The sequence below is a fragment of the Lathamus discolor genome, chromosome 14 (assembly GCF_037157495.1).
Source record: "Lathamus discolor isolate bLatDis1 chromosome 14, bLatDis1.hap1, whole genome shotgun sequence".
Classification (NCBI taxonomy): domain Eukaryota; kingdom Metazoa; phylum Chordata; class Aves; order Psittaciformes; family Psittacidae; genus Lathamus; species Lathamus discolor.
In genome coordinates this window covers 2,537,334-2,559,112 of record NC_088897.1, presented here as the reverse complement: position 1 = coordinate 2,559,112, position 21,779 = coordinate 2,537,334, and the positions used below count along the sequence as shown (strand labels likewise).

The following is a 21,779-nucleotide window of genomic DNA, read 5'->3' as shown; positions in this document are numbered from 1 at the left end:
TTCTCGTAAGTGGGTGATTTCACTCTTCTCTTCACTCCCATAAAGACTGATTTGACTCTCCAATATATTTTATTGCTATTGAGGGGTTGTTGCACTGACAGAAACTCATTAGTTGCAGCTTGTTTTCTGTTAAGTGCATGGTTGAAGTCCTCATTACCGCTTGGCTTCCTCCCTCATTTGCTTTCCATTTGCAATGTGTTAGATTTAATATCCACAGCTAAAATTGCCAGACAAAGTACTTCAATAAGCTGATTGAATGTTTGCATTCTTGAAATAAAGCTTCTCCTATAGAGAAAGAGTAGTTTAGTATTTAGAACACAAAGCTAGAACTCTGTTAGAACTTAAATGTTTAAATTACACTGGGTTTCTTGGTAGCTAACACTGAGGAAATGAGCTTTTATCATCATAATGCACAATTCTGCTTCTCCTTCATCATGTCTTCCATGCCTTCTCTTTCTTGTCTTGGGCTTCTGCACATCATTCAGTGGCCCTAGAACCTAAGTTCCTAATCTTTTGCTTCTCTTTGAAACTTCTGAAGTTTAAAATACTTGTTTCTACAGAGGAGAAGGCCTTATCTTATTTCCTCTCCCCCCCCTCTCCCCCCCCGCCCCGTGTTTGTTGTGCTATAGGAAAATAAATAATACAGTGCTTTAGCAGTCTGGCTTGGGTAATTCCTGCAAACAGAATGTGTATCATAGTGGAATTTTTATGTTGTGCTGTGTGAGTATGACTTGTGAAGTGCAGAAGATAGAATGTGACAAGGAGATGAGTCTCCCTTCGGAGTCTGAAGACAGGAGTGGGTGCAGTGAGGAAGAAACATGAGGTTGCTGTTGACAGTTGAAATCAGCCGGTAACTGGGAACTTGAGTTCTGTTTTCTGAGGGTGCTGAAGTAGGGAGGAGGACTGGTATGGCTAATCTGTCTTAATTAGGATGTCGTCTCAGTCATTTGGTGGAGTTTTGGAAGAAGATGAACTTGGGTGTGTAGACACAAAAATAGACAAGAAAAGGGGTGAAAGAGAAATTTGGATTGGACATAAATGGGGAGAGAGTGTTACGTGTTTTGAGGGCAAAACAGTTGAGAAAGGAGATTTCTGTAACCGTGTGTAGTTCACACTAGTACAGGTATTTTGCTGTTCTGAATTTAAGGGATAACTTTTGCAGATTTGAAGTTGGGTTTTGAGTAGTATACTTAAGTCGTCTGCTTCATTCAGTCCTCCGGAAGGAAATGTGACTAAGGCTGTTGAGAAGTTACTCAACTTAAAATGTTGTTCAGCATATCAAAGTAAAATAGCATTTTCTTTCCTTCCAAGGATTTCAAGAATGTCCAGAAAACCTGCCTGCCAGTAAAATGTCCAGAAAAATGACCTAATCTGTAACGTTGCTACCTCTTCAGACAGGAAAGTGAACAGTAGAGCTTAACAAAACACTTGATTGATCCCGTCAGCACTCCAGGAGCACATCTCCCCCCATATTCTTCTAGTAGTGCTTAGAACATGAAACCAGAAGAGACAGCTTTTTGACTCCTCTCTTGGTGCTTTGACACTGGCTTTATCTGTGTTAATTGAAGCTCTAGGTAGGGGAGTGATGTTATGAAAGTGGGGGGGATCTGAGGTCACTGGTTTGCCTGGCTGTACTATAGTTAAAGACACTCTGTGTTGTAATGTTACACAAGGCTCTGTGGCACACCCTCCTCTTGAGCCTCAGAACATTACCAGTTCCGCAGAATTGAAACCAAAGGTGTTCTTACTTGTTTTGTTTAATCTCATTGCAGCAGAGTGGCCAAAGACCATGACAGGGCTCCCTAGCACATCGGGAACCACTGCCAGCGTGGTAATTATCCGCGGGTCAAAGATGTATGTTGCTCATGTTGGTGACTCAGGAGTGGTGCTGGGAGTCCAGGATGACCCCAAAGATGACTTCGTGAGAGCTGTGGAGGTGACGCAGGACCACAAGCCAGAACTTCCCAAAGAAAGGGAGAGAATTGAAGGCCTTGGGGGCAGGTAACTGTCTCTCTGCTTTTTACTTCAGTTTTGATCTCTGGTGCTATTTCCGTCTTTGCACTAGGCTTAAGCATGCTTGTTTTGGAGGGGGGGAGCAAGCAAGCTGGTGAATCTCATGGTCTATTTATATTCCTTCCCTGTCTGTGCTCTGTGTTTTTTTCCTAGCTTGTTGAGGGATAGGTTAGTGTGATCTGCTGTTGTGCTTTTTGCTGGTGATTTATGGTGTAAGCAAACTCTTCATTTCCTGGTGGATCGGGCAGCTGAGGTGTGGTTACAGTTCTAAATGTTCACTGAAAACTTTGGAAGTGGAGATATTGCTGTTTGACCTCTTTTTCATTAAATTCTGAGGAACATGGGGGGAGAGGATTGCCTTGCCATAAAGATAATGAGATGATCTCTGGAGTATCTGGTTTGTCAAAGGGTGGAAACGCAGCAGTTTTGACACAGAATACTCTGTAATGACTCCTGCATTCTGCATTGTTCCTGAGGTGACAATGGCAGCTGTTGAGTAGGCTCTCCAAAGCTTAAGGAACATAAAATAATCTTAGATTTGAAACAAGATCCTGTATTTGCCATTTTTAAGTATACACTTAAAATGTTAGAATACCATGTTTTAACACATTAGTATTTTCTTCACTGTCAGGAGCTGGCAGATGTTGGAACATCTCCGAGTTGTGGTTGATGTGTGTTCCTGTGACTGAGGAGGGAGGCTGGCAGGTTTGTCAGATGGCACTAATGTTTTGAGACAAACCTCAGGGCTCGCATTTGGCGTAGCTTCACAGGAGCTCTGTGTTCTTTCGCTCCGCAGTATGGCACCAGATGGATGGGCATGGTTTCCTTCTCTTGCAGTTCAGAGACAGATCACTGAAGGTTTTCCTGTTGACATCATCCGTACGAGAACCCTGTCAGCTCATTAACCTTCAGACATTTGTATCTCTAGCAGGTGGGAGTTGATCAGTTAGCTCTATTGTAGCTTTTCAGGAAGGGTAATGTGCAGTTTTGCTAGGTTAGTACTTGCAAGTATATGGATTCCCAAGTTGTGTATCTCAGAGACTGAAAGTCTCTGAAGCTTCGAAGAAGCATTCCCTGGAGCTTTGCATCAACAGGAATTGTTAAATCTTATCTTGTTCTTTTTTTAAATCTTTATTTTTACTGGTCCTCCTGTGTTTCCCAGGCTGGCTGCTGCAAGCTGTTGTGAAGCAAATGGTAGGAGTGAGGTGGAACTATGCAGTTCTGCTTATTAATGTCCTCTCTTCCATGAAAACAAACTGGGAAAAGTTAATGGGAGAGCATAATTGAATCTTGCATTAAAAATGCTATTTTCCTAGTGACAGTGTATGAGCGTGGGATGAGGTCGTGTTTCTGATGGTGTCTGAGGCTAGCTTTGTGAGGTTATTTGTTGTACAAGTGGATGAGATGGATTTCTAGGATGTGATGTTTGTGACTTTGCTGCACTGTGCATGCGAAGGATGGAACTAAACATGCCCTTGTTGTTAAGGCCTTTGAAGTCTCAGGAAGTGCATCTTGAATAACTTCAGTATGAGGAAACTTGAGGCTGTTCCAGAGCTTTTCAGTTTCTAATTACCAATGGCTGTTCCTTGGATAAAAGCTAGCTTTTAAGTATCTAGTCCTTAACTTTTTGGGACCAAGCTTTGCTAAGTCCTTGTTCTATAGCCTTTTCTTCCTCAATCATAGAATCATAGAATAGTTTGGGTTGGAAAGGACCTTAAGATCATCCAGTTCCAACCCCCTGCCATGGGCAGGGACACCTCACACTAAACGATGTCACCCAAGGCTCTGTCTAACCTGGCCTTGAACACTGCCAGGGATGGAGCATTCACAACTTCACGGGGCAACTGATTCCAGTGCCTCACCACCCTTACAGTAAGGAACTTCTTCCTTATATCCAGTTTAAACTTCCCCTGTTTAAGCTTTAACCCGTTACCCCTTGTCCTATCACTACAGTTCCTAATGAAGAGTCCCTCCCCAGCATCCTTATAGTCCCATACTGTCCTGTAGCTTCTCCTTCTAATGCCATTTGTGAGAACTAAAACCAGTGCTGGGTGCCTTATGGCAGGTGTTAACTTTCAAATGCAGAGCTGTTTCTTCCTATCTCCTGGTTTCAGCAGATAGCAACTATGAACAACTCTTCTTTTATATCTGCCTCATGTTGATGCACCTTTAAGGAAACCCCTACAGAAGGCTGTGCTCTGTTCTCTTTTGTCTTTTTCAACTGCGCTGTGTTGCTCCTCACTGCCAAACTTCGGCAGATGGAGAAAACTGAAGGAGGAACTACATGATTATTTCCACCCAAGTGAGTTGATGTTGATGGTCCTCATCTGAGGAAAGCAAATTCAGATCTGTTGTTTCTCTGACAGATTAAAAAGATACTCTTACATCTGGCTGTTGCAGCCAGCCAGAATTTCTTCCAGGTCTTCATTCCCCTGCTTTTTCTTCTGCCCTTCATGTCCCACTTTTCCATTTGGCTTAATGTGGAATGAAACTATCTAAGTGATACCGTGTGTTTTGAAATATTTAATTGTGCTGTGGACTTCCCTGAGGGTGCTGTCATTATTGACTCCGTATTTGCATATTAAACTAGTTTTGTGTCATTGAAACCAACTTCCATGCTTTCATTTCCATTCCTTTTTAACCCCTGCTTCTTTCTGATGGATTTAGTGTGATCAACAAGTCTGGTGTGAATCGTGTTGTTTGGAAGAGGCCTCGCCTGACTCACAATGGCCCCGTGCGCCGCAGCACTGTCATCGACCAGATTCCCTTCCTGGCAGTTGCCAGAGCACTCGGTAAGTTGTGCCTGTGTCTGGGAAGTGAGACGCTGCTGCATACAGGCTACCAGAACTGGATTATACCCTCTTTGCCAAAACATCCAGTTTAGAAGGGGCTTGCTTGCCTTGATTACAAGGCCTTCTGAAAGTGTGACCCTTTCAAAAGTGTTTTTAATATAATATGGATTACATTTTCAAATAAAGCTGTAGAAGGTGTCACTGGTGAGTTGAGGGACTTGCCCTACAATGTGCTGTCAGACTCACAAGGATGGTACTTCATCCCTGGGCAAACAAAAATGTACAAAGCAGAATGTGTCTCTAAGGTGGAGATCACATTTGTGTTTTACTGAAGTAGTAAGACTGTCTTTTTTGACTAGATGGTGGTAAGAGTAAGTTTTGCTGTGTAGCAGATGAAATACTTTGGTCCCTTTTGTGGTGGATCTGTTTTCTTTCAAGGCTTAGCATAGAATGAACAAAGGGATGAAAGTCAAGTCTGTGTTACATCTATAACTTGCTGGTGTGAGAGTATAAGTAATGGGAAACTGTCTTTGAGGAGCACTTTATTCAAAAGTCAAAAAGGCATGTTACAGTACCTAGAAAACTTGCTAGAAATTTTGGGAAATACTTCATAATTCAGTCTCTGGCTACTTCTTGTCTATGAGTGCTAGTGTTTTCTGGTCAGATTTTTCCTTCAGTTTCCTTGCAGAATTCCAGTCTTGTGCCGTTCATCTTATTTCCCTTCCCCAGTGAAGAATTTTCTATCCAGATATAGCCAATATAGTTTTGATTTTTTTAGCATCATGTTTTTTACCTGTAAAAACTCTCCTGTGACTTAATTTCTTCTTGGCAAGCTTGACAGTTATGCGATAGTGTTGTCAGTGTTCCTGGGTCAGTTGGCAGCATGTCATGGGGACAGTCTGTTCTGGGACCGTGGTCATCTTGATAATTGCATAGCATTACTGTGTCTCATTTCAAAGGCAGTGATATCTGCTTCACATGGCTTTGTCCAGTGTTAAGAGGAATGTTGCAGTGATAACTAATGTTGTAAAATATGGCCGTGTATGAAGGAAAGAGTCAAAGGCTAAAGAGGCTGAATAGGGATCTGTCAATAACAATGAAGTTTGATGGAAATTTTTCTCTGTATCTTTAAAGTCTTGATTCTGTGTCATATTTTAGGCAAGATAGATGCTTATTTTATGGTTAGTAAAACTGACTCGAATAAACCCTTGGAGGCAATAGATGATTAGGATCTTCATCTGCTGAGCTATATACCCCTCTTGTCTCCATTTCTGCACAAGGGTGTGTGTTCCTCATAGAGTACAAAACGTCTGTGCTTAATTATGATGAATCTTTACTCCTATGATTGCGAGTTTGTTGTTTGTCTAAACAGCTCAATGACTTTTGATCTGACTCCGCTCAGCAAGTTGAACAAAAGGATTTGGCTGGGGTTTGTGTGCAGATGGGAATTCAAGGAATGATGCATCTGTTAGCCCCCTATTGCATTCTTTCCCTTATTGCATGTGGACGAAGAGGATTACTGGAGAGTTTCAGGTCCAAGAGATGAGAACACTTATCTTTTAACAATTCTGGGTTTCAAAAAGTTAGCAGATTTGAAAGCTTAAAAGAGTGCTTTGGTATCTTCAAATCACAGAGAAATGGATTTACGATGTGACAGTGTTGTGGTGTTTGCTTGCTCAAGGAGCCTCCTTGGCCTTTTCGCATCCCCTTCTGAGGAGGTATGACAAACCTCCTGGAAAAGGGAACACAGCTGCTTCGCTCCCTAGGACCCAGATGGTGCACAGACGCTCACAGTTTGGAAACAGGATTTAACTTCTTTCTGAGGCCAGCATGCCCCTTACGCTGCTTACAAAAGACCTACCACGACTAAAGCCATTTGCATTCATGCTGCTGAGGCCTGCTTGACCTCTTGGCTGGCTCCCAGGCTGCTACCCGGGTTGGCACAGGGCGGTCGCACTGGAGCTCGGCCAAGCAGGGTAATGTCAGTGGTGACACATACTGGTTCCCAATACTCCAGTCAATCCCACAGAGATCTAGCACAGTGATTCTTTTTGCTAAGTCCAAAATGGGTTGTTATTCTTGCGGAAATCCCAGACAGATCCCAGACTGGACAATAATTGCACAGTAATTTTTAGTAGGAGAGCAAGAGTCTCTTTGCACTGTGGAGAGGAGGAGTTGTGAATTTACTGTCTTTAAAGTGGGAAGACTGATTAAAAATGCTAAAATTTAGAATATAGATTGTTGGGTTTTTTTTTTCCTTTTAAGTTTGCCTTTCTCTAACAAAACTGCACAATATTTTTGGTTCAGTCTAATCCCTCATCCAGTCCTGAAGTCTGTCATTCCTCGTAAGGAGTACAGCAAATGCTTTGGAAACAGCAGGACTAAAACACTGTGGAAAAGCTTTGCATTGGTTAAATAGTTGGTCAGCAGACAGAATACTGGGGCAATAGAAGCCCTGCTCAGATTGTTTCTGTTGCCATTCCTTTTGCTGTTCTGATTGTATGAAGTGTCTTTCTGCCCTAAAATAAGCATGTATGGTATTCACTTTCTATTACCACTGCTTCTCACAACAATATTGGCTGCATTTAAGTCACATTTAATTTAAATAACATTTGTCTATAGCTCCATAACACGTCAGGGTATTTAGCCTTTATGCTGTCGCTGTAAAGTATCTGTATGCTGCTTGTAGTGCATACAGGTTTTTAAGTCTTCTAATGAAATAGTTTATAGTGTAGCAGAGTACTCTGCATTTTCAGGGTAGCTACTTCTGACCTCTGTTGGGCAATGAAAACACCTTTCTTGATAGCAATTTGCCTTGTAATAGATAGGAACCCTGTGCAGTCTCAGAATTGTTCAACTCGGGACTTGCTACCTGTTCTGATCAGAAGAGTGTTTTTGTTTCCTTAGAGTGTAATCACTTGAATAAGCTTCCTGGCACCCACAGTTTCATGGTAACTGTCCATTTATCTGCCTGTCCGTAAACCAAGTGTGAGGTAACTCAAATTACTTGAATCCCCTTGTGTAAGGCAAAGCTATGAGTGTGCAGATTGCCAGATACTGTAGAGCAGATGCTCGGGGCAACAAGCCGTTGTGTGACTTGCTTATGTGTTTTGGAGGGTCCATGTGTATCATTGCATCAATCTATTGTCTCCTTGTGCAGACAGTATCTCCCTGTTGCAGTCAGGAAGGCATTGTAGACCCCTGTGAGTGTGCTTACATGTGCATGTCTTGGGGAAAGAATGCTGAGAGGGGAAATAACCTGCTTTATGTGTAACATAATGGCCAGATACGTGCTAGGAGGAAGATTACATTTCAGGTACGCCATCTGTCCAAATACATTAACTTAGACCTACTTCTGGGATGATAGGCAGAAAGCTGTACGTGTACAAGATTGCGTGTGTTTTCTTCCCATGTGTTGAACCCATTATGGAAATACGGAGTGAAGAATTTAGATCTCTGGAACCAAGTTTTGAAGTAAAATCCGGCTATGTGTGTAACTTCAAAAGGTGGTATACCAAGCAGGGAAAGCACAGAAAAGCTACGGTCCGAGCTCTGAACATCTTGTGATACAACTTGAAACAAGAACAGAATGGAAAAGCAAGTAGGCAAATGGTGTGTTTAATCACTGAGCTTTGTAGGTTGATTGTAAGTACAACTTAAACTCACTGTGGCTTCCTTAAGTTGCTGTTTAAGTTGACATCCTCAGCTGTCTCCCAGACCAGTCAAGTTGACTGGTAATGCCTGGTGGGATGGCAGCAATGGCTCTTGATTGGTTTTTAAATCATATGGCATCTCTTGCTGGTAAATCAGTTCAGGTCTAAATCTAGTAAATTTTTATGGACCTTTTTCCCCTCTTCCTCCCCTTTTCCTGGGATCTAATATAGAGCCAAGATCTGCAGCTGTCAAAAGGGTTATGTAGTAAGGGATTGCCTAACAGTATTGTAGCTGTTTGTGTGTGTGTGTGAGGGGTTTAAATTAATGAATGATGAAACCTGAACCAAAAACCTGTTACTTAAATACTTCATGTAGCAACATGAAGGATTTTTCCTTTTCTTTATATAGAAATATAATAGATTCACCCCCATATTTTAGATGGAGTGGCCTCCACCACACAGGCTTTACTTTTTATGAGAACATGAGTTTCCTGCTGACCCCTGTACTGGGGCAGTAAATACTCAGTGCATGGCTCCTGCAGGCATGGTGGCTCTGTCAGTGACAGGGAAGCTGTTTCCCAGAGCAACTTACTGGATGCCAGAATAGTTTGTGATGCTTTTGAACGTGCATACCATGAAACCCCAGAGAAGAGGGTATGGATGACCTCAGATGATCTAAGTAGGTCCTGTATAAGCATTTTGGGTTTCCATACATGATTCAGTTTTGTAAGTTAACCAAATGAAATGGGCAGAGTTGCTACACAGTGTCTGCTGCTTAGTTCTTCTTTCCTGCGCCTTAGGAAGGAATGAAGATCAACTATATTGAATTGCATGAGCTAGTAAGTTGTGTTGAAGTACTGTACAGCATTTTCCAGGTTATATTGGTAATAGCTTTCTTTAAATCTATATAAACCCAGGCAAACTGCAGCGCAAACTGAGGTGCATTTGGGATTCTAGTCTTGTCCTAGGGATGTCTGGCTCTAGCTTGTATAATTATTTTATCCCCCAAGACAATATATATGTATGCCTGTACAAAATGCAGAGTATGTGCTTTACTTTTTGGGTCTGTGTGTTACACCGGTCATGTGAAGCACATGTGGATCCATGTAGCTCAAATGAGAGAGCCTGGGTCTCTCCCCTCCTTGGCAAGATCGGAGGTGTCTCTGTGTGCCTCTTCCTCTGTCTTCTCTGTCAGTGTAGAATAGCAATAATAAAGCTTTTCTCCTAAAGGTAGAACTTTATCCAGGTTTAGTCAGTTCATTCTTCAGGTTTATGCCATATCTTTAGCTAAGCAAATACTGTCTAGGATTGTCTTTTGAAGCTTGAAATTCCACCTTAGTGTTCATTTGAAGGATTTCATTCAAGGCCAGAAATTGCAGAGCTTTCTGCTTGCCAATTTAGCTCTTCCTCTCTACTTTCACGTACCGGTTCTTGCAGGCTTTTCTCATGCAGTGTGCTGTGGTGTAGCCCGAGACAGACACCTTTCTTTCTCTCTTGCCTGTGATTTTTTTGCCAACATGCAAGCAGAGATGAGCAGTCATGGTGCAGACTGCCTTATAAGCAGCTTTTAATTCACCATTCATTTTAAATAAATGGTTTGTTTAATTTGCTGCTGAAGTGCTGCTCTCTTGCTTGTGCTTCCCTTTTCTGTGTAACATTGAGGGTGGCATTCATTCAGCTGATTTGACTCAAATGGTATGTAAAAGAAGCTCCTGAAGGAGTCGTGAAAGTGCTTCTGTGCAACTTTTCTGCTTCAGTTTTGTCACCATCCCTCATGTCTTTAATCACTCCTGGGTTGTATGGATGACATTGCCTTGCAGTCGTCTTTAGATTGCTGTGAAGATGCCCTCTTGTGGCTATAGGACTGGGTTACCATGACTTCCGGTGAAAACATTTTCCACCACAGCTGAGCCTGGGTGGTTTTATGTGGTTATGGTCCCTGTCTTTGCTGAGATTTGTCTCACTTCCTAGCAGCACTGCCTCACTGGCAGTGAAGAAAGGAAGTTCTGCAAGGCTTCTCTTTGTACTAACAGACCTTTTAGATAAAACTTTTGAGTTAAAAAGATCTGGCATTAATCAAACTGGGTTTTTGTTTAGGACTGACTTATAAAAGTGAACTTTTGTATTTAAAACAGCATGCTCCAGAAACATAAATTAAAGATTTGATTTATATATGACTTCTGGACATGCTTTTGCTATAAGCAGGCTTTGGGCTTAATCCATTCCAGTTTACTTACACGATGGATGTTTTTGTTTGTAACATCAGTTACTTTCCTGGAAGCAGCTGAGTTACAAGTAGGGTTTGGGTTTTTTTCTCCTTTTATTTTAAAAGGTAATGGTAAGCAGGTAAGATAGACAACACATTTGGATATATTCTTACAGGCAGCTAAATAGGTTTCCTGCCCCTTTAGTATAATGATTTCAAGCATCTATTTTTCATTTTATAAGCTGCAGTGTCATTTTTGTCTAGATCTCTGTACACTGTTCTGGTTCGAGTCATGACTAAGAAACCAGTGTGGCTTTTCTGGAAGAAAGGGAAAGAGGTATATTAATATCTTTTTTTTCTGGTTTGGAAAACAAATACCCAAGCTTCACACCAAAAGAAACGTTCCTGGTCTGTAAGTTTTTAGAGAAGAAGGTTGTTAAATGTTTGGGTTTTCATTTGGAACAAAAATAGTACGGCTCACCAAGTGAAGTCTGAGAACCTGGCATTCCTGTCTGTAATAGTAACCTCTGGCATATCACATCATCTTGCTATCTTGGCTTCCCTGTCTGCTCAAGGGTCACTGGTCTGTCTGCTTCCTTTGGGACAGAATTAAAGGTTTCCAAGCCCTTTGAAATGCCCAGGGAAAGGTCTACTCTGCTTTCTGGCTTACTTGCCTCTCCCTTTTTCCTTCCCAGAATCACGCCAGAGGGTGCCAGGTAGAGTGGCTCTTCCTCAGTTTGTCATCTCTTTCTCAGCCACTGTGGTGCTGTGCTCTCCAGTTGGCCAGCGGAAGATATATGGGTGACAGGAGTGTTCTGTGCAGCAGCTCTAAAAAGCATTAACTTAATCTGCAGTGCTCTGCCCTTTAGGAGAAAAAAAAACCTACTAAAATATAGTACCTCGCCCCAGTGACAAGGGTTGGCTTTTGCTGGTTGGAGTTGAAGAGTCTGTGAGAATTACTCTCAAAGTACTCTTCATACAGCCCTGTGCCAACATGGCTCACTTGCCTGCTGGGTCTGTAGGTCTGTGGGAGCAGGCTGACAGCAGCTTCACACTGAAGACAGTTTTCCCTGTTCTTTAGGGCAAGTTTTGATTGTTGCGTTCTAGGCTGAGTAAGGAAGAGTCTGGATTTTTCTGTGTGCCTCCGGCTTCACATAAACTTTGAGGAATTTTTCCTGGGTGAAAGAAGAAAAGCTTTTATCTTCTTTTATTTATGTATTTCAGTTTGTGACATCCAGAGCTCCCTTTGGCTTTCAGTAACTCCAGCCAAGTCTGGACCTGGTTTCAGTGTGCTTTAGCGCTGCTCTGTCATACAACTTTAACTAAGTTGTTGTCTTATTCTAAGAGATTTTTGAGCTTGAATAGGTGATGAGTACATTTGAATTTAAAACTCGTGGAGATACGGTTCTTGCTGTACATTTGCAGCAACCTTGGAATGCTGCTTTGAGAGAGGTGATGCTACAGGGGATTATTTGGAAGAATGCTTTTTGCCAAAATAATGCATGTTTAATAAACTTAGCCTTTGAAGCTCCGTCCTTGGACTAGTCTAGCTCCTTTTCACCATTTGCTTTCAGGAAAACTTACTTTCCTCTTGTGGTGTCTAATTTTCTCTCTTTCTGATCCCTCCCGCCCCCAGTTAAAAATGATAGTAGTGTTGTAGGGGTGTTGCTGCATTGCAGATTTCATGGAATCACAGACTGGCTTGTTTTGGAAGGGACCTTAAAGCTCACTGAGTTCCAACCCCCTGCCGTGGTCAGGGACACCTTGTGCTAGCGCAGGTTGCTTCAAGCCCTGTCCAGCCTGGCCCTGAACATGGATTTGCACGTGAATTCTGCCAAATACATGGGCTATTATTAACAGGTAGTCCAGCAGCCTTTCTAATGCAAGTCACACCATGCCATCACTTAACTCCAGTATCAAGCCCGCACCTCATTGTGTAGTTCTCCCATGGCCTTCAGAAAGCAGCTCATTGAGGAGCAGAGGGACTGAGGTTGGAAGGCTTTCAACGACAACCAGGACAGCTGGGCTCTTGGTCTGGGGTTTGCCTGTGATTTGAGAGGGGTGTCTTCATCCTGGGTGTTCCCAGAATCTCTGTGTGCCCTTCAGCATGTGCATAATCCTTGGAATCCTCTTACAACCAGTGAGATATTCCCAGTGATGCCCATGAGGAGCCTTCTTCCTCTTGGAGGAAGATTCACTGAAATCAGTGTGCGGATTACTCAGCTGTCTTCTCAGGAAGAGCAGCAGATGGGCAGTGACATGTATGAAGATGAACCAAAATTAAATAGCATCAGGTTATTTTTATCGCACAGCACAGCTAATACCATTTGTCACTTCTCCTAAATGAGTATGAACAAACTAGCAAATCAAAGCATAAAACCATGATGCATGTTGGCAATTCATGCTGCTGCTGATTCCAAGGTCTGGTTGCTGTAAGATCCTAGTCTCTTGTCTGTTTTACCTGCTGTGTCCCTAACAGGGATGATGTGAAGAACTCTCAGCGCATGAAGACTTTTTATGGCAATTTCTATACAATAATTGTGCTGGAGCTCAGCTCTTCTGGTACACTATTTATTTTGATCTCCTTGCCAGCTGCTGGCTTTGTTGTGAGCCTGGGGAGCAGAGGGCTCCTTTAGCCAAGCAGGCTGGGCTTTTAATTAGCACTTATTAGAAGCATGTGTTTCTGTCTGCTGCTGCTGCTGCACTGAAGGTGAATTGAGGCTTTAATAAGGATGGACCCTCCATGTGTGCTGTGGTGAAGTGGAGTAATTGAGTTGAAGTATTCCCTTTTCCCATTCTGGAGAAGTCTTTTCAACTGGTTGATAGCTTAAGGCAAAGCTAATGGAAGGAAGTAGGAAGACAAAAAGCTTATTTATTATCTTTGAAAGGGTGGTGATGGACATGGAAGAAGGCTGCAGCATGCTTTCTGAAGCCAGCAAAAAGGAAAGGAAAAATACCCTGACAAAACCTTACTCTTAAACTGGAGTTCTTAAGCTTCTGTGTGCTTTTCAACTCGGACATTTTAATTCATTTCTACTTCTAAAGCCATGTGTTCTGCACAGAAAAACGTAGCCAATGCTTGCAAATAATAATGTTGCTTTTTTTTTTGCTTATTAATACAGGAAGAGGAGGTGTTAGTGCAGATTAACACTGTTCCTCATTGAAAGGCCCAACCTTAGATAGAATGAGTTTTGTTTGTTTTTTTCCAGGTATCGTTGATAAATGAAATTAAAATAAATTGATATGGAAATGCTTTCTTCTGATGGAGTATTTTTTACCAAAGGAGGGCTTGGAAGAAGCACTTGAACCAGTAGATGTTGGATTTGAATGTGTTACCCAGATTGAGTTCAGGCCATTCTTACTGGTGAGGTGACTCCAAACTCATTTGCACAGCAGGAAGGCTGTAAAAATAGAAAGGTCCACTCATGAGGCCTTGCAAGGGAGAGGCTTTAGCTCTCATTTTCTGCTTTCCTGCTGGAACCCAGGCACCACTTGTGTTCTGTGGCTTCTTTCCAACTCCAGAATTTGGCACATGGTGTTCAGCTGGACAGATGCTCTAGCACAGCACTGCGTGGCTTTGAAAGGGATGCTGATGCTGTGGAAGGAGGAGGAACAAGAAAGGGCAATTAACAGAGGAAAGGCTTCAGTCTCTTCTCCTTTGCCCTCTTCCTTTGTTCCCTCTCTGTGGCACCTGTGTGTATAAATACATACACAGCAAGACATAACCATGTAGGCCTGTGTTGTTTGGATGGCTATGGAGAATCTTGGGGTTAAAAGCAAAAGTCATGAAAAGGTGGGGTTTGGGGTTTTGTTCTCTTCTATAAGCAGGACTTACTAGGGTGTGCAGGGCAGCACACCATCGTGATGTAGGCTGATCTCCAATGTTATATATAATGTTGGGGAGAAAACAGGTATTAAGTGATCCTCCCCCTCAGTCCCTGGCCCTGTTCTGTTAACTGGACCATTCCCAGTGGAAGAGGTGGGAGTTTCCTGTCCAGTATTTAAACTGTCCCAGTAACTGGAAAGGCAGATTTTTGAAGATTTGGTGTGGGTTCAACAGAGTAAGGGTTTAGGGTTATTCTGTTTAAGAGGATCTTCAGTTGTTCAGACAGGTTTTAGCTTGGATATTGAGGTTTCACTGTTTCCTAGGTATCTATCTGTTGTGTTTTCCCTTTTTCTGACAGCATTAGTTTTAAGAGGGCAGAAGACCTCCTATAAACATGGGTTGGGTTGAGTTTTTATTTGATTCTTTTTACATTTTCATGATTATTTTTTATTTAAATTGCTGTGTATTAATAAATACAATCAGAAAGTGACAGCAGCAGAACAGGAACTGTGCTGAAATTACTGTGTTGGTGGCTTGAGACTGGTGGTAATTGCTTACATGAGAACATTTTTCCATATTTCCCAAGATTCATATTCCCATGTGTAGCACAACAACTCAAACCCACTTTGTTCTTTGCTAGGTGATCTTTGGAGCTACGACTTCTACAGTGGTGAGTTTGTTGTGTCTCCTGAGCCTGACACTAGTGTGCACACCATTGATCCCCAGAAGCACAAATACATCATCCTTGGCAGTGATGGGCTGTGGAACATGATCCCACCTCAAGACGCTATCTCCATGTGCCAGGATCACGAGGAGAAAAAATACTTAATGGTGAGAGCAGTGACTATAAGTTGTTGTGGAAATGTCATACTTATTTCCTCTAAAAACTGCTTGGTCTCCCACGTATGGAAAGTACTAACATAGCTTTGCCGCACCGTATTCATTGGCTGATACTGTGGTGGTATATACTGTCAGATATCATGGATGTCAGCGCCGTTTAAATTACTTGGTTGTCATTTTAGGGGTGGTATCTGTGAGTAATAAAGCCGATAACATGTCCCTTCTCAAAGGAAGTTACACAAAATATCTGAAAATGAAATTTATGTCACATTAACATGCATGTTACAATGCAGACAGTTGTTTATTGGCTTTTACGTGACTTGTACAAAGTCGAAGTTTGGTTTATTTTGCAAGCCAGTCAAGGATTTATATAGTGGAACATCTGAGCATCAGACTGTGAATAATCTGTAAACCTTTTGAGACTTCAGGAAAGACTGTAGGATGTGTTACAACCAGGCTATTTATGCAAGTCATTGCGTCAGTTCTGTGGTTTAAAGCACTCGTGTACGTGGATTCTACAGTAAACTGATTCTAAAGTTATATTTCGTTAAGAAAGATACATTTCAATTAATATTTCCTCTTGTGTTTCTAAATCAAGCTACTTCAGCACGTGATATGTAGGAATATATAACTGAGGCTGTGGCATGTAAACTGTTTGTCTTCCATTTATAATGTCAAGTGGATCTGATTGCTTTCTCTGTCCCTTTCTGTGAACATGAAGGGAGAGCACCGACAGTCCTGTGCCAAAATGCTGGTGAACAGAGCGCTGGGCCGGTGGAGGCAGCGCATGCTGCGAGCAGATAACACCAGCGCCATCGTCATCTGCATCTCGCCGCTGCAGGGGAGCAAAAGCAACTTGGAAAATGAAGAAGAATTGTATCTTAACTTGGCAGAGAGCCCCTGCTACAGCAGCCCTGATGTGAACAGCCTGACGCCCTCCCGCTGCTGCACCCCACCCGTCAAGGTAATGGCTTTATTTAGATGTTTTCAATGTTCCACTTTTGAGCATGGAGCTCACTAAATAGAGAGCAGTCTCCTCTTTCTCCCCCTAGGAGTAATTTCTTCCTACACAGCTTACTTTGATATGTAGGGTTGGGGCAATGGTGTAGGCAGACCACTGGCAGTGATGGAAGTAGTACTGCTGGGAACTAGTGGCCTGTCAAACCATTATTTGATGTCACTTTTAGTTTGTGGCTGTATTTTGTTTGGTGGGGTTTTTTGGGTTTTTTTGGGTTTTTTTTTCCCCTTTTTTCTCTTTTTTTAAGCTTGTATTTTTATTTAACTGCAAAGGCCTGGGCGGTACCTATGTCCGGATAACACATTTCATTTGCAGGGCAGTCATTTGAGAGCAGTCACCTGGCCATAGCCTCAGTACTTCCCTGTACAAAGCTCTGGAGAAAAGGAATGGACTTTTAGTAATGTTTCTTGAAAGCCTTTGGGACACCAAAGGCAGAGTATTATAGTCTTAACTTCTCAGAATTGCTGGGTTTAGAGGTACAATGTTTTTATGACTGGACATCTACTAGTAGCTGTTGATCTGTATTTCCTCCTTAGTGTAGAAGAAATTCTTACTGTAACTCCATGCATATAGTTCACACAACTTTAAATGCACTGTTTCTTTACAGTAAGTTTTCCAGGATCCCCCCAAAATCAAGTAGGCTCTTAAAGAAGAGGAATGGGACTATAGGGCCCAGAGATTTAAGAGAGAAATACACCAAATGCATTCCCTTAGAGAATAAGGTCAGGCTGCAGTTTCTTTTCCTGCCTTGCCATGCACAGCTGATGGATTGCAGGCTGCTTGTGGACAGGTTCTTAATCTCAGTGTCGTTGGTTTGGTTTTGTTGTGGTGTGTTCTTCTGGCATTTGTTTTTTTGAAGGTAACCCATGGGTTAATGTATTCAAGCACACTTGTAAAGAACGCTTTCTTTCTGGATTGGGAGATCATGTTATCTTCTTCTGGTTGATATAATGGTCTTTGAGGAGAAGTTGTTACAATACAAGATCTTTCTTCAGGTTAGAAGCTGTAACTGTTAACATAAGGCAGAGCTGTTCAGAAAAAAATGCTGGTATTGGTGTTTTCCTCCCACTACTAAGACCTGGAGTGTAGCTGTGAGTGGATGTTTGTTCACTAATTACCAGCTGCTCCTGATTTAAGTAACTGTCCTTTGATGTTGTGCAGTATCTTTGGATAACTGTCCTTTGGGCAAAGTAAAAAGCAAGCAAAAATTGGAAAGGGAGTTCTTAACAGTCCCTTGTTAGAAACAAGCTGTTAATAAAATGGCAAGCTGAAACTGTCTCCTTCCTTCCATTCAGTGTAGCAAAATATGTGGAATTTAAATTCTAAATACTTCTATACTTTTAAGTTGTGCCATAAGCTTTGTGTGTGATCTATTATCAGTATTGAATAAACGTTGAGCTACATTGGTTTCAACAAACCAAGGAAGCAGAATTTCTGCATTAGGACTTGGTGAAAATATTGGGCTTTTCCTTAGGATTTCCCCTTCCCTTCAAAGTAGATTCAGTGAATTGTGGTGTGTGACTGTTCATAAATTGCAGCAGGCAGTCACAAAGAGTTAAAGAGAACAAAACTTACAAGTTTGGTGTTTGGAGTTACACTCTTATTTTTATTGCTTAATCACAGAATCACAGAATCCCAAGGGTTGGAAGGGACCTAAAAAGATCATCTAGTCCAACCCCCCTGCAAGAGCAGGGTAACCTACAGTACATCACACAGGAACTTGTCCAGGCGGGCCTTGAATATCTCCAGTGTAGGAGACTCCACAACCCCCCTGGGCAACCTGTTCCAGTGCTCTGTCACTCTTACAGTAAAGAAGTTCTTCCTGATGTTAACGTGGAACTTCCTATGTTCCAGTTTACACCCATTGCCCCTTGTCCTATCACTGGATATCACTGAAAAAAGCCTAGCTCCATCATCCTGACACCTACCCTTCACATATTTGTAAACATTGATGAGGTCACCCCTCAGTCTCCTCTTTTGCAAGCTAAAGAGACCCAGCTCCCTCAGCCTCTCCTCATAAGGGAGATGTTCCACTCCCTTAATCATCTTTGTGGCTCTGCGCTGGACTCCTTCAAGCAATTCCCTGTCCTTCTTGAACAGAGGGGCCCAGAACTGGACGCAATATTCCAGATGCGGCCTCACCAAGGCTGAGTAGAGGGGGAGGAGAACCTCTCTTGACCTACTAACCACTCCCTTTCTAATGCACCCTAAGATGCCATTTGCCTTCTTGGCCACAAGAGCACATTGCTGGCTCATGGTCATCCTCCTATCCACCAGGACCCCCAGGTCCCTTTCCCCTTCACTACTTTCCAGCAGGTCACCCCCCAACCTGTACTGGTACATGGGGTTGTTCTTCCCCAGATGCAAGACTCTACACTTGCCCTTGTTAAATTTCATCAAGTTTCTCCCCGCCCAACTCTCCAGCCTGTCCAGGTCTGGCTGAATGGCAGCACAGTCCTCTGGTGTGTCAGCCACTCCTCCCAGTTTTGTGTCATCAGCAAACTTGCTGAGGGTGCACTCAGTTCCCTCATCCAGGTCATTGATGAAAATATTAAACAGCACCGGTCCCAGCACCGACCCCTGAGGAACTCCACTAGTCACAGACCTCCAGCTAGATTCTGCGCCATTGACCACAACTCTCTGCCTTCTTCCTTTCAACCAGTTCTCGATCCACCTCACTACTTGATCGTCAAGCCCACACTTCCTTAGCTTATCTATGAGGATGCTGTGGGAGACAGTATCAAATGCCTTACTGAAATCAAGAAAAACCACATCTACCGCTCTACCATCATCCCTCCACCTAGTCACTTCCTCATAGAAGGCTATAAGGTTGGTCATACATGACTTCCCCCTCATAAAACCATGTTGGCTGTTCTTAATGACCCCCTCATCCTTGATATGCCTAGTGATGGAGTCAAGAATAAGTTGTTCCATCATCTTTCCAGGGATGGAGGTAAGGCTGACCGGTCTATAATTACCCGGGTCCTCCTTAATGTGCAAAGCCTGAAAGAAATTTATGACTGGCTACAGGTTTTTGTTGATAATACATATATACATACCTATATATACGTATGAATCTATTTTAAAGCAAAGTTTTTCTCCTCTTGGATTAAAATAGAACTGGTGTCACCAATTTAAGAACACAGATCCCATTTTCTCATTACTTTTTTATTACAAATACTCATGTCATAAAGGCTTGTGCTTTAACAACAAGCATCCAGGTGTCCTCACAGAGTACCTGCGACTGCCAGAGGAAGGGTGAGAAGGAAGCTGGAAATAAAAGAGACAGGAAAAGACCACTGCACTGTCAGAACAGTTTTGAAATACTTGAGATAAAAACCCCATGCCTCCAGGCAGATGCTGGTGAATGAAATGTCCTACAGTGGTGTCTCGTTTTTTGCAGAACAAGAACTTTGTGTCGTTACTTGTAAGTATATTTGGTAACTACACCATCCTGAGCAACAGTATATTTTTCATAGTACAGAGATGTTCATCAGTTACAGAAGAGCCACAAGGGAAGGAAAAACCTATTTCCATAAATTCTGGTTATGTGATGGCTGTAGGCTTTTCCTTTATACAGCAGTTGGATTTTGTGTGAGCCTTCTGGGTGAAAGTGGTGCAGGAGTAAGAGTGACAGAGCACTGGAACAGGTTGCCCAGGGGGGTTGTGGAGTCTCCTACACTGGAGATATTCAAGGCCCGCCTGGACAAGTTCCTGTGTGATGTACTGTAGGTTACCCTGCTCTTGCAGGGGGGTTGGACTAGATGATCTTTTGAGGTCCCTTCCAACCCTTGGGATTCTGTGATTCTGTGATTCTGTGATTCTGAGTGCTGTTGGCTCAGCGTTTTCTTTAACATTGACATGACACAGCATTTGAAGCATTTGGGACCCTCCCTTAAAACGGTTGAGTATGTGGTTTCATGTGCCTTTCCTCAGACATAAACCGGAAGCCTTCTTGCAAGGTGACCGTTTCCTTACGGAGTACAGCCACACAGCTCTTTCAGAATATGCATTTTGGAATTCTTTTCTGATGGTGATAACTTGAGGGATTCAGGAAATGCCCTTATTTCATGATCCTGTTTGATCCTAGTGTCAGCCTTGCAGGAGGGAAAAACCCCATTTTGCTGATTGCACAAAAGTAAGTAGGGCAATGCATAAAACCGTTGATACATAAAGCTGCAGGTAAATATATGATCTAATTTAGGTCTGTAATTAATTCATCTTCTTACAAAATTACCATTGAGTTTTACTGAGCAAGGATCACGGTAGTTTCTGTAAGTACAGGAGAGGTGGTTCCCCAGATCAGCCTCAGCTCTTGGAGACTGTGGTAGGATCATAGTGCAGAGGGGACAGGTCAGCCAAACCAAGAGGTGGCAACAGAAGGTTCCCTTGGGAGAGCTGAAGGCATGGATGGGCTCACTGTGTAGCAGCTGTTGCATTCCCAAACAAGAGGTTTGGAAACAGACGGAGACCTAGTCAAAGTTTCTCAATTGAACTGAAGTATTTCTTGTTTGCGTATCCTTCTGACAGCAATTCCTAATACCAGATTGATTCAGGTATTGCTGAGGCCAGTGATAAAGTTTGAGTAATGAGGATCTTGAGGAATGAAATTGATGATTCACATTTTATTTTCCTTGTTCTGTTACATCACGCTTTAGCAGTCCATCTGCTGGCTTCATTTGGCTTCCTAAAGCCTTATACAGTCATTCCAAGCAGATGATGTTGCCAATAAATATCTTGCACAATTGTGGCTGGAGTCACAGTTTCAGAAATGAAACTGAGCAGATTGAGTACCATTGCCAGGGCTGCTCTGTGTGTGTCATCTCACTCTCTTACAAGTTCTGAAGAACAGAGTTGGATAACCTCTAACACACCATCCATCAAGGTCTTCCCTCCTGTGTTGCTATATGTCATAAAGAGTAGTATTGAAATGGTTTTATCTACACCAGGATAACAACAGGGAAGAAGAGGGGAGTGGAAAACCAAATCTAGATGCTAGGAACAGTTGTGGTTGTTTTCTCTTTTGGGGTGTGTTTTATTAAACCTCAGTACTAGCTTTTTCAAAAGGGCTGAGCAGTCGGGGATCCCTTCCTGAAGGTGAACTGAAGTTGTTCTGGGTTTAGACTGTAAAGTGCTTGTGTACTTGTCTGAGATGTTCCACTGACTGACTCTGATCCAGCTGTGTATGCATGTGAGCTTCCAGCACACTGTTTTCTTCAGTTCCTGTCATTTGCCTTACATTGATGGTATGCGGAGTAATCTGGCCTTGAAATTTATTTTTGAAGGGCTCACTGAGTGACTGGGGAATTTTTCACAATTAAATCTATAATAAGGTCATAATTCATCTCTTTAGGGCACTGCATAAATACTAATTCCCAAAATCCCCCTGTGGATAGTGCAAGCAAGTATTGTCCCCATTTTCCTGTTGGTA

At 42.5% G+C, this 21,779-nt stretch overlaps 1 protein-coding gene across 1 annotated transcript in view; it reads left to right on the top strand.

Annotated features, from left to right (window-relative positions):
- Nucleotides 1-21,779, top strand: part of PPM1D (protein phosphatase, Mg2+/Mn2+ dependent 1D) — a 29,933-nt gene that overhangs the window by 5,782 nt on the left and 2,372 nt on the right. The window contains exons 2-5 of the mRNA XM_065695178.1: nucleotides 1,773-2,001; nucleotides 4,681-4,805; nucleotides 15,131-15,321; nucleotides 16,052-16,294. Of these exons, the coding sequence (XP_065551250.1) occupies nucleotides 1,773-2,001; nucleotides 4,681-4,805; nucleotides 15,131-15,321; nucleotides 16,052-16,294 (788 nt within the window). The remainder of the gene's footprint in view (nucleotides 1-1,772; nucleotides 2,002-4,680; nucleotides 4,806-15,130; nucleotides 15,322-16,051; nucleotides 16,295-21,779) is intronic.